At 36.0% G+C, this 13,029-nt stretch overlaps 2 protein-coding genes across 3 annotated transcripts; both read left to right on the top strand.

Annotated features, from left to right (window-relative positions):
* The first annotated feature begins 817 nt into the window (after window positions 1–817).
* LOC108677101 (glycosyltransferase 25 family member-like) lies at window positions 818–3,787 on the top strand. The gene is made up of 2 exons (XM_018165251.2): window positions 818–2,865; window positions 3,553–3,787. The coding sequence occupies exons 1-2, from the start codon at window positions 1,519–1,521 to the stop codon at window positions 3,724–3,726; spliced, it is 1,521 nt and encodes a 506-aa protein (XP_018020740.1). The 5' UTR covers window positions 818–1,518; the 3' UTR covers window positions 3,727–3,787.
* A 2,029-nt stretch (window positions 3,788–5,816) lies between these two features.
* LOC108677106 (dynein light chain 2, cytoplasmic) lies at window positions 5,817–11,770 on the top strand. 2 transcript variants are annotated; one of them, XM_018165257.2, is made up of 4 exons: window positions 5,817–5,920; window positions 7,619–7,666; window positions 10,037–10,145; window positions 10,673–11,770. In XM_018165257.2, exons 2-4 carry the CDS (start codon window positions 7,638–7,640, stop codon window positions 10,832–10,834), a joined length of 300 nt encoding a protein of 99 aa, XP_018020746.1. In that variant the 5' UTR covers window positions 5,817–5,920; window positions 7,619–7,637; the 3' UTR covers window positions 10,835–11,770. The 2 variants fall into 2 exon arrangements, with proteins under 2 accessions (XP_018020746.1, XP_018020747.1); XM_018165258.2 differs by lacking the exon at window positions 7,619–7,666 and having other exon boundaries at window positions 5,819–5,920.
* The last annotated feature ends 1,259 nt before the right edge of the window (window positions 11,771–13,029 follow it).

The following is a 13,029-nucleotide window of genomic DNA, read 5'->3' on the forward strand; positions in this document are numbered from 1 at the left end:
CGTCTAGTCTGATCTTTATAATGTAATAGCAAATAGAGTAATTTAGCCAATTCTAAACAATCTCAACATGTCGGGACCTAACAAAAAATTTTTAAAATTTCATTCAACGAAAAAAGTAGCCACGTATAAATTTGCGATGATTTCTTCCGTGGTGACTTACTTATAATTAGTTAGGTATGTTCATGCAGATCTGTTCAGAATTAAGAAACTTATGAGCTGAACAGTTGCGTTTATTATTTTAATCGAAAACAAAATTATAAAAATATCTGCAAATATTCCTGCCGCAACACATTGATAGTAATTAGGTAGTCATTTTTTTGAGATTTCATATTCGTTCGTTCAGAATTGAAAGACTTATAAGCTATTCAAAAGTTGCGTTTGAGTCTGTTGGCGAGTTCGAAGGTGAGTTCGGATGTGTCGATTTGGTCGTGAAAAATCTCTGAATAGTGTCATGAAAATTTACCAACAATTGAAGCAACACGAATCACTGTGTTGATCTGTCGTGAAATACATACTGAAGTGACAGTTCAAATTTGTTAATAAGGTAAAAATTACTATATTATACTTGTAATAATTACTATATTATTGATCTGCCTGGATCGGATTATCAAAACATGATAATTTGGTATAAAAGACCAATTTACATCACGATGGAAAAATAGGATGAGAGTACCGTTAAGCAGTCTCTTCGATAATCGTCATGCCGACTGAAAACAAGTTTCGGTGACCGTAGCTTGACTAGCAGGCAACGGGGCCGCGGCCGTCACTCAGAGTCTCAGGCTCTCAGGTCTCAGCGCAGCTTCAGTGTTCAGGCGGCGCTCGCAAAGATAAGATTGCGTTTGCCATTCGAATGTTTCGTTCTGAGAGTAACCCGTACATCTTCTTAATTTCATTCTTGTAAGGTTAACAAAAACAAGAGAATAGTCCAATTATACTGAGACGTAATAAATGTACTTCATAAATGTCATATTTCAGTTTCACTAGCTGGAGTTGGAATGTATTTTATTCGGTTAGCTGCAGTATTAGCCAGGTTAAGGTGTAGGCTACAATATTTTTTTCTGAACCATAGAGAAAATCCTCTAGTGAACAACACAACCATAATACTATTATAACGACAGTGACCCAGAAAATTTTAAAATTTCATTAGTGTTCATACAAATCCCTTGTGTGAGATAGTTAACTACCCAATCACAAGAAAATCCTGGGTAGAAACTAGCACTTGCCACTACTGCACGGTGCAACTTCGGGTGACCTAATCATACTAATGTGCAGTGTCATGGACTGATTTTATTTATCGTTTTCTATCTTGACAGCCTAAGGACTTAGTTAACGCGGAATTCAGCAGTTTTAAGAAATTTTGGTTCATGCGAAGGGTCTGATAAACAATGATTTGACATCAGTCCTCAATTATGTCTGACTGAGAGTATCTTATACACTGGACAGTGAGCATAACTGAGCAATGCTGCTGGGATACCTACATCTCAAATACGTAACAACAGAAAATGATGAGAGGTTGCCATGAAGGTCAAGTCTTGCTTTTCTAAATGGAAACTAAAATTGATTAACCAAATGATTGTTTGCGTAATGATGGCTCACATAACATGGTGGTTACTGACTCAATTATGTTGGTTGGATGTCGAAAATATCATGGAAGATGCACCATTCAGAGACGAACATCCATTGGTACAACTGGTGTTGCTGGTGCGCAACAAGGCTCCAGTTCTTCCATATGTACTGAGTCACATTCACGCTCTACAATATTCAAAGAGGCGCATTATCCTCTACATTCGCGCAGATCACTGCCATGATCGCTCTATAGATATCCTGCAGGACTGGCTTCATCATGTTGCTCATGAGTACAACAAAACTGATGTGGCTCTTGATCAGACAAAACGCAAGTTCCGTGGCGATGACAATCCTAGAATGTATTCTATACAGTCCTACAAACACGTTATAAAACTCAAGGAAGATGCCATGACCTATGCCAAAGATAATAATGTAGACTATGTCTTATTGTTGGATGCCGATGTGATCATCACATACTCGAATCTTATTGATCATCTAATATCACAGAATAAAACGATTGTTGGACCACTTGTCCGATTTTCCACGAGCGAATACGAAGGCAACATATGGCCAAAGTTGAGCAAAGATTTGTGGCGAGATACATGGAAATTTGACGAGTTGAATCTCACGAGCGACAATGAAATGGAATTAGGCTATAGGAACGTGAAGCTGTGCACAAAAGTGGCTCTCGTTCATTCCTGCTTACTAATTAACATGAGAAAATCTTTTGTTGAGAAATTGACGTTTGATTACCTAAAGCTTGGACACACTGGCAAAGGAGGCAAGATTTTAGATGATCTAGTTAGCTTTGCTGTGTCTGCTGAAAATGCAGGCATCGATATGATCGTTTGTAACATGGAAAATTACGGCGTTCTGCTACCGTATACATCAGGACAGACGGATGAAATGTTTGTGCGTGAAGTCGAGGACATGCTTGTGAAGGCTGTGAACCCTAGGAGCTCTTGGCAGTCTGATACTGCCATCGGCTATGGTAAAACTGAACGAGACTTCCACAAGCTCAACATCGATGAAATATATTACATTAATCTTGATCGTCGCCCAGAGAGGAGGAAATCTATGGAGTTCAAGTTTCGTATCCTCCGACTCGGACCCGTAAAGCGAATACCTGCAGTGGACGGCAGGCAACTAGAAGATTCTTATCTTATTGAACGCAATATTAAAGCAGCAGAAGGCTACCGTAATACATTCGATGATTCTGAGTTAACCAAAGGCGAAATCGGGTGCTTCATGAGCCATCATCAAATCTGGGAAGATGTCGTTTCAAGGAATTTGTCCAAGGTAATTGGTGATTCGAAAGTGTGACCTATCATTTTCTCTTAGTACAAGTTTGAGTTTTGTGAGTTTATTTCGGTGACGTGATGTTCGACGGAGCATGTTGGCGCACTCTTTTTAAAAATTTACGCACACTTTATAAAATTTTCATTATAGTTTTTTTGCTACCCTGAATATAGAGAACTGTCAACATCATAGTGGTCATGTTTTATCAGGATCAATTTTCGAGACTCGGATTAAAAAAAAGTAAGTCGATATTACTCGATTTTGATTGAACAGAGCTGCGTTTTGTGTTCATAGAGCCGATACTACGCTACCGTAGTTCAGATTCATAAAACATTTTTGCTTCCGTTTTCATCGCCTTACATTTTATCGCTTTGATTGCTCTGTGAACCGAACTTACTCTTAATTTATTATTTTTAAATTTATGTAGTGATTTAGTGATAGAATGGAGCGATTTTGATGTTTTCAGGTGAAATTTTTTGTAGGACTTATTGACTCTTTCTAGTGTGAAACTTGTGATAATTTGAATGAAAGCAATCAGTATCGAATATCAATTTCAAAGTTAAAAATTTAGTGGTTATTGAATATCTGTTGAACCTTACAGTGACTGACGACCTATATAGTTTCAAATTTAACATCAGTGTCATTTCGGTGGCTGGATAATTTATACATTTATCTAATACTTGCCAGGTACTCGTGTTTGAAGATGACTTTTCTTTCCACTCGGGATTTCCAAGCAAAGTGGAAGACATTTTGTCTGAATTGAAGAGATTACGTTTATCTTGGGACATCATCAGCCTCTCGCGGTTGGGTCAACGCTACGAAATGGAGACGAATGTGAGGAAAATGGCAGTTTATGCTTAGGTCAAGTCTTAGGTCAACAAAATTTGTGAATTTGTTATTTGAATTGAAATATAAATGCGTTACTTGAGGCTATTATGTTATGCATTTTATCAGTTATAATATGTATTGGAATAGTCTGTTCGGTGCCGTATTTATAAAATTAATCACGGGTGTCTGGTTCTCGGCGAAAGATAAAATGTCATTAAACATTTTGGATTTTTTGAAAAATTTATCAACAGTTCATATCCATACATATATGCTTATTCTGCTTGGCGGCTAGAGTAACTGTAGTGAATCGTGTGGTATTTACAGTAAAATTTAAATATTTGAAATATTGTTGCTTCTCTCAATCATAACATAAAATTTTCAAATAATGAAAACTACTTCCAGACACGCATCTTTTTCTTCAACTGGAACAGGTCTGAACTGATTACAGATGATCAATGCAATTTACTCTTTGAATTGATATCAGTAAAATTAATTTTTTATTCGTCTTTCGCATGTTTTTTAGTAAGTTTCTTTGTCGATTAATTGATGGTGCGATAGTGATTGATAATTGTTTATTTTTTGCGTTACACTGCCGACTGCCGAGCTCTGCAGTAAACTTGAGGCATGTACTTTGAGTAAAAGCAATTCGGTACCTTATCTACTTGAGCCGCTTCTCCTTTTTTATATATGTAAATCAGAATTTTGTTAATTCAAATCATACTTATACTTTTCAAATCTTTCTTCATTTATTTATTTATTATGTTTCGAACATCTGAGAAGATTATTGTGATGTATAAAGAGTTGGAAACTTTAATTATGTTTCGAACATCTGAGAAGATTATTGTGATGTATAAAGAGTTGGAAACTTTAAATCATTTGATTTTGTTGCACTTCTATTCTATTGCTGCGATTTGATACGCAGATAGTTAGTTTCATGTAATTTTCTCCTACATCTGCAACTTTTCTCTGTAGCCAATGCTGAATTTTTAAGTATTTATTGTATTACCTGTGAAAGAAACGACTTTACAGTTTTTAGTCATGCCCATGAACTTTGCCTTTATCTCTTTAATTACACCCCTTCACCATTATTTAAATGCGTATGATTTGACTATGAGATATCATAAAAAGAANGAGTTCTTAAGTAACACAGTCACATAATATTAAGAACGTTTAAAACGTATTCTTTCGTGACAGTAACATTTTCTGTGCGTACCCCAGACATTTGCTCTGTTTTGCGACAATATGTCACTTGATCTATTAATTAAATATAGTATTCCAACAATGATATTGTATAATTGTATTCCATGTAGTGGCACACTAAGGCTATGAAAAAAATAGAGGGAGATATATAGGCAAAAATAAATATTTTTTTTCATTAATATACGTACATTTAATTCAATGGCAAAAGAAAAAACATTTGAACGGAACTGCATAGTAAATAACCTTTACTTCGAAACGATTAGGGTAAATTCTATTAGGGCGAATAAAAAATTCTGTCGATGCTAGCATGGGCGTAATGTCAATAAATACCTCTATTTTTCACTGGCTCCTGATCGGTTACGACTTGATTTACATTATGCGTGGAAATCCTGCAATAGAAATTCGTCACTTAAGTGTTGATGCGGTCTGAATTCATACGCTTGGAATTTCTTCGTATGTAGATTTGTTAGTTATGATTCAACAATGCTTCTCTAAAACGATTGGTAATTCAAAATATTTATAGTAAGTGAAACCATATTAGTTTCTCAGAACTCATGAACTGGTTTGTCATTGATCGGATTAGCGCAACCTTGCACGCAGAACTGTCGGTATAATCGATGATATAACGTCAAATAAGAGACAAATATTATATATTTTCATAGTTTGCATTTAACATAGGTACTAGATTATTTTATTTAACTTGATATTTATTTCAGTTAACTATATTTCCAATATATATAAAAATTATATTCGTGTGGATTTATTTGGCTTTTTGGTAATGTTGAGCACATCCTAATTAAAAGTTGCTTTATTTGATCCTGTTTATTTTAATTATTATGAAATAAACAAATATTACCAGAAGATTCGGCCAGATTGAGCTGCCAGATGCTACTGCCAGATTCTACCGCCAGATGACAGTTCGGCAGTCTTGGCCGGCTCATACTTCGTCCCACTGTCTGCGGGAAAGTTGCATCGTGTTTGTAACTACTAACGCTAAGCTACTGTACCTTCCAAATAATTAAAACAGGTGAGAAGTGTGCTAGATCACTACAATTATCCTTATTTATTTCATTAACTTACATGAATAAAAAAGTTGGATTCGTTGGAGCACTCACTGTCTTGTGCTAGACTAGGTATAGTAGCCTATTTTTTTTAATTTGACTTGTCGGTACTCCCACCGCCCACGCCTTGCAGTTGCACAATATTTGACAATAATAGTCTTAATCAGGAACAAACGCAAAGGGCTTGAAATTTTTAGGGTAGTTTACTAACATTTAGGTTCACTACTGTGTCTGTAAGTACTGTTTAACTAGTGCAAGGCCTGCCACCAGTAGGGTTTTTATAGGCTAACACTGTGTAAAACATTTAATAAAATTAGAGGTTTGTTGTAAATTTTATTTTAATTTGTGTTGTGGGACATGCTCAAGTTTCTTGTGCCAGTTTCTTTCATGTACATACACCAAATTTGACGTCAGTTCTGTTCTTTGCTTGGTTGTTTCAATGTTGGGTGAGATTAAGTAGTAGAGAGTTATACCTACTACAGCTGTCATCAAGTATTGATATTTGTTCTATGTAATATTTTAAATCTAATAATTGATTATATTTGTTCAGGTGTTGATGTACTCTTCTAGCTTCACCTTGCATGTGGCACATTATTGGCTGTCATGTTTCTCTCACATGGATTGTGAACCATTTGCTGATGATTATATTATTTGTGTCATAAATCATGTGTGCTTGCTTCATTTTTATTTGCTTATCATGTAGCAACCAAACGTGAGATTTTAATAGCAAATTCATTATAAATTTTTTGTGTAATGCGCACAAGTCTTAGGAAGCTTGGTTTTCCTGCTATCTGAGTTGTCAGCTTTTTTCAATCAAAGGATATTTTCTCTTCATGTATCTGTCACTACTATTTAAATCATCTCTGCTTCTGATAGTATTGATATTATGTAACAGATCTGTCTTTTATGAAGATTTGTTTCAATCCTTTTAAAGTGGCTTCCCTTGCATCACTTATGCAGTTATGCTTTCTCTATGGGAAGATCTATTCAGGAAGTTCACAGTAGCTATGGTGACTGATGAGTGTGCTATCTGAGTCACCAAATTTAAAGTTGTACACTTTCAGTTTAATTTTAAATTTATTAGTTAAGTTGAAATTTGACAATTTCTACTACTAAATCTTTGAAAGTGCCTTTTGATGTATTATTGTATTTAGTTTGTTTTGCTCATTTCAAATTCTTCCATGCTGCTTATTTAATTCAATACTTCTGTTACGTTATTTTTTCACAAAACAAATTTGCAGATGACTTACATGACCAACTTTCAAATGAGACTGATGAATATTGATATTGACATCTATTGTTAGCCATGAAACATGAATTAGTTCAATTTCAATAGAAACCAAAATGGTTATCTAGCTCTGTAAATCTTGCCAAGATCTGAAAAACATTGAATTTACTCATAACTAAACATCCTGGATGGTGTAACCATACATTATGAGGAAGAGTGTGAGAATACTACAATTTCATTTCTGTAATTCTGTTAGCACTTCATAATTCTTGAACCATGATTAGTTCAAGTATTTTCATGAAAACTCTTGACTCAATGAATGGAAGCTGATTCACTTCTGAAGCATCATCTATTTAAGTAATTATTACTTCTTTCCAAATTAAAGTTTTGACTTGACTGTGGACTGGCACTCACTAACTGATGGTGCTTCTTACAGCTTGGCAGTGTAGATGTAGATGCCCTGCTGCCCGTCCCTCTTTGCCAGGTAGGGCAACTGAGCTGCAGTTCTCACCTGCCCTCACCTCCCCTCAAGACCAATTCTCTGTGGCTTTAATTGACTAACTTCCTTCCAGTTGCTCCTGCTTGATTCCATCCTTAGGTTACATTTTTTCTATTTGCTTGCAATTCCATTTATTTTTCCATTTTCCTAGACTAGTCATATTTCAAGGCATCATCACACGTTTGATGGGAATATATCACAATCTGGGAATGTATCATGCAAAATGGAAGGTATCAACAAGATGGTTTAAAATAAAGTATTGTTGAATACTAGGTTGTTGAATCAAGTGTAATCTTCAGTATATTCATCAAGTTCAGTGATGTTGTTCAGTGTTCAAATCAAGTATATATAAAATCTTATATTATCAAATAATCATTAATTCTTGTTGAACTGATGTCCTCCATCTGCAAATTAAAAGCAATTAGAAGTTGTATTCATTTAAATGGATTAAGAGTCATTGTGAAAAAATTGTTTAAACTTGCCTAGACAAATGATTGTCCTGCTGAGGCATTAGCTGCTAACTCAGCTGTGCATTAAATATCTGCTGCAGCAGCAGTCATCTGTGTGTGTGTGTGTGTGTGTTTTTACAGGCTCTTCTTGTCACTCCCGCTGTGTAGATCTTGGACTTAACTACATAAACTGATGTGTTTGTATTTGTATTTCACTTCTGTTGACTTTATATGTGAACCCTTTGGAATTTGTGTGAAATTGTATCTGTGTGATAAATATTCCCAAGATTCCTTCAAAACTGTTTGAAACTTGATTAATGTCTTCCTCTGCACTTGTAAACGTTTCAGATACAATGAGAATGTTCTGTATGAGTAAATGCCTGTGCTAAGGGATTTTGTAGGCCTTCAAATGACAATTGGAATGCTATTGCAGATAAAATGAGATATGAATATTAAATAATCTATTACGATTTTAACAGTAAGAATTGATGAGGAATGGAAGATGGTATTATATTCTTTGCTTGGCCTTATAGTTCAACCATTAGAACTTGTTCCTTTGTCCCTAGTGTTTTGTTTGAACTGAATTCAGTCTATGACTTAGAATCACCATATCTTGAAATGTTTTATTTATATTCATGCAACAAGTCTTGGTAAATATATATACAAGAGCTAATATTGTCTATTATTTAATTTATTTTACTCTGAAGTGAAGTTTGCCTACAAGTTTTTCTAGTCCATATTATTTTGTTGGTGGTAAGGAGTGGAGTTCAACGTTGGTATTAACTATAAACAATTTTTGTCAATTAGTGTTCTTACAACCAGGAGTAAGCTTGATGGAAAGTTCATTAATGAAAGTACTGATGAAATGTTTTATCACATCAGTACTTCAAATACATTGCAATTGACTTTCCATCTAATTATTTGAGAAAAAGCATTTTTTATTGATTTCAGGAGATACTTTTTGTGTTCAAAATGCATACTATCATTTTCAATGGATTAGCCATGTTATAGAGTTTCTACTACACAATTAAGCCATCATATAACACTTGAACTGGAAGCCAAATTCATATGCCTCCAATGAAAATTATTTTGTTCCATGTCATCACATGCATAATATTCATTTTAAAAATCACATTTTATGTTCTCAATATAATGATACGGAGGCCTGAAAAAGTGGTCTCAAGTTTCTATGTTAGCTATAAAATGACAGACTTGCCTGTGATTGTTGTGTGTTGTTCATCTATCCCTATGATGTGTTGTAATTTTGAAGTCTGTTTCAAACAACAAGATTATGCATTGAAACGTTAAGAATATTTTAGAATGTAATCATTAGTTGGTATTAACTATAAACAATTTTTGTCAATTAGTGTTCTTACAACCAGGAGTAAGCTTGATGGAAAGTTCATTAATGAAAGTACTGATGAAATGTTTTATCACATCAGTACTTCAAATACATTGCAATTGACTTTCCATCTAATTATTTGAGAAAAAGCATTTTTTATTGATTTCAGGAGATACTTTTTGTGTTCAAAATGCATACTATCATTTTCAATGGATTAGCCATGTTATAGAGTTTCTACTACACAATTAAGCCATCATATAACACTTGAACTGGAAGCCAAATTCATATGCCTCCAATGAAAATTATTTTGTTCCATGTCATCACATGCATAATATTCATTTTAAAAATCACATTTTATGTTCTCAATATAATGATACGGAGGCCTGAAAAAGTGGTCTCAAGTTTCTATGTTAGCTATAAAATGACAGACTTGCCTGTGATTGTTGTGTGTTGTTCATCTATCCCTATGATGTGTTGTAATTTTGAAGTCTGTTTCAAACAACAAGATTATGCATTGAAACATTGCGAATATTTTAGAATGTAATCATTGATGTTTGTTTGCAGGATGACAGACCGCAAGGCTGTGGTGAAGAATGCTGACATGTCAGAAGAGATGCAGCAGGATGCTGTGGACTGTGCCACACAGGCTATTGAAAAATTCAACATAGAAAAGGTACCTAGTCTTTATCATAGTCAATTGTGTAGTGCTGCAGGAATTACTTCAATATTGATATACAATTTACTTCGTGTATTGTACAATGTACATTACAGGGCATGCGTGATCTATGAGCTTGAACTTGTAATGATTCAGAGTTTTGACTTATGCAGTTAAGAGTAAAATTTCCATAAGCCAAAGTGTCAAGGTTACTCTAATTTCTGAGCGACTCTTTTTTGTGGAAAATTTTTTAGTCTGGAAAACAATTTATTCAGATTAAATTGCGGGGAATGCATGCAATAATAGATATTAAATTAGTTGAATGCGTTTCTAATTGCTGCATCCATGTACTGTATTTGCAGACCAATCAAACTTACACGTTATAACTGCCGATGAATCACTATTTAGGACCAAACAAATATTATAACATGGCATTTACAATAAGGTCATCTCTGAAGTAAGGTATGTAGTCATCTTTAATTTTTATAGAAGTCTTCAATGTGTGTCTTTGTATTTCTTCAGTTTACGTTATTTTTTCTGATCAGGACATCGCGGCGTTTATCAAGAAGGAGTTCGACAAGAAGTACAACCCCACGTGGCACTGCATTGTCGGTCGCAACTTCGGCAGCTACGTGACGCATGAAACCAAACATTTCATCTACTTCTACCTTGGCCAGGTGGCCATCCTGCTATTCAAAAGCGGATAGAAGAAGCCATCACCTCCATTTTTTCTCTTGTTTCTGTTCCTTATTTGTCACGTGGTTTATTCTCCCTCGCTTGATTAGAGCAACAAAGAAGAATCTGTCCATTGCTTCCTTAGTAATCCTCTGTGGAGCGAGGCTGCCGCAACGGATATCCACTGGACGGGCTTGCTTCACTATCCGTCGCTTCATAATTCATCTTCTCACTAATGGTGGGTGTTGCACATTTATCTCATTCGTGAACGCATCTTGAAGTAATTCTCGACCAATAATATGGGAATTTCCAATAACTCCTTTCAATTGACAAGACTAATAATTGGTCGCCTTACGTTTCATCCTCTTTGTTGGCTGAAGAGGAGAGTCAGCACCGCATGATGGGCCCTAGCATGGCCGGAATCTCGCACGTCGTTTGTTGTATTCTGCTGCAGATTGGCTGGCGTTTACGCTGCCTGTTTTGAGAGGTGTTTGAAATTTAGAAGTTGTTGTTTATGCGCAAGAGTGTGCAGTTTTGATCTCTACTATAGCATAAGTTATTATTGTTTAGTGCGAAATTTACCGCAAAAGTTCTCACCTTCCGTTGTACCAATAATGCATTAAATTCTAATATTGCCAAAGTTTATCAAGTATCTGGCATTGTGTGTCTTATATTGTTTAGCCCCGCCAGTCACAATAATTTTCATATTGTACGGAGATTTTGTTCTGAAGTCCGTTGCATTCTGCTCTGCAGTTATTTCGGCAACCATGTTTTTTAGTTTACCTCCTTTAAAGTTTGTATAATTCCGTTCCAAGGGACCATCTATGCCCACTTATGTCCTACTGTTCTATGTACTTAACAAAGATCGCATTAATATGTCACTTTGATCGCTCAATTTGTCTTGAATCCCTGTCTTGATTTCTTTCTGTTCTACGCGACATCTAAATACAGCTAACGTGTCAACACCAGTCGTCGGAATATTTAACCTCCAACCATTTCTTTAGACCCATCATCCGAAATTGAGTTTTTGCGCAACTGTTTGTCTCTGGATGTCTGGTGGCCAGATTTGAAGAAGTAGACAAGTGGGTAAATTATTAACTGGCTTTGATCCCGTCACGTAGTTGACGTAGGATAACATTTGAAAAAATGAAAATTTAATGCTCCTGCTAACAACCGTGGCGAATTTAAGAATAAAGATATACCCGGATTTCCATTAAACCGACATTTCTATGCTAATAGCATTAATTGATTTGACTTCCTTGCGTGTTACAACAAACTGCATAATTTGTAGGATAAGACCACTGCAGAACCTGTTTGCTGTTACCCAGAACCTGGTTTGCATTGATTGATGCAATGTTCGATGTAACCCATAGATGCATAGTCACGGCAGGCCATTGAGATATGGTTCTCATGAAAACCATCAAGATTCTTACGCGCCTTGACGAGTCGTGTAAATGACAATCTTCCATGAAATGACTTACTCCGAATATTATTTCGCTAATGGGTCTTCGGTCAATTCAGTGAGCCACTTAGTAAGTAATACACTCTCCTTTATTTGAAAGAAATGCCTACAAATTGTTAGATTTACTAATGCTATATATAGGACACTCCTCTTCCAATATCACCCGCCTCCAAACGGTTCAAAACGCCGCTCCGAGAACAATAACGGATTGCCACAACACAACTGACGAACTGAGCGACATCTTCACGCCGAATGCTTACCGTTCAGCAACACAGACTTTCTCTCTACCATCAAATCAATAGACCGGTCCACCAACCACGCAAGTGCAACATATACACCAAATTCGGTACATCAAAGGACGCTATTATACATCAAATCCATACGTGTTGTACCTCCAGTACTCCCAACCAGCATAAACAGTGAAACTCTTAACCCTGCAGTGGCCGCCTACAAAATTTGATCGCAACGAAAATGCACTAATCGGCATTTGGTGTAGCAGCAGCCACAGTAACTGTGAGTCTGTTGGCACACAAATGAGGTCAAGACAGGAGAACACGCCAATCAATCCTAGAACCACTGGTCATGGTGGCCCAGTGGTTTAAGTTCAGATTACCAAGATTGAAGCTGAGAGGTGCGGGTTCGATCCCAGTTCTGTGTGCCAGTTTCTGGTCAGAATCGGCAAGGAGGCCGAACGGCTAAGCAAAGAAAAGTTGAAGCAGTGAGTTGCGAGTTGAAGCCCGCGACATGCTGTGTATGTTCTGCATT

Source organism: Hyalella azteca, unplaced genomic scaffold (genome assembly GCF_000764305.2).
Source record: "Hyalella azteca isolate HAZT.00-mixed unplaced genomic scaffold, Hazt_2.0.2 contig4670, whole genome shotgun sequence".
Classification (NCBI taxonomy): domain Eukaryota; kingdom Metazoa; phylum Arthropoda; class Malacostraca; order Amphipoda; family Hyalellidae; genus Hyalella; species Hyalella azteca.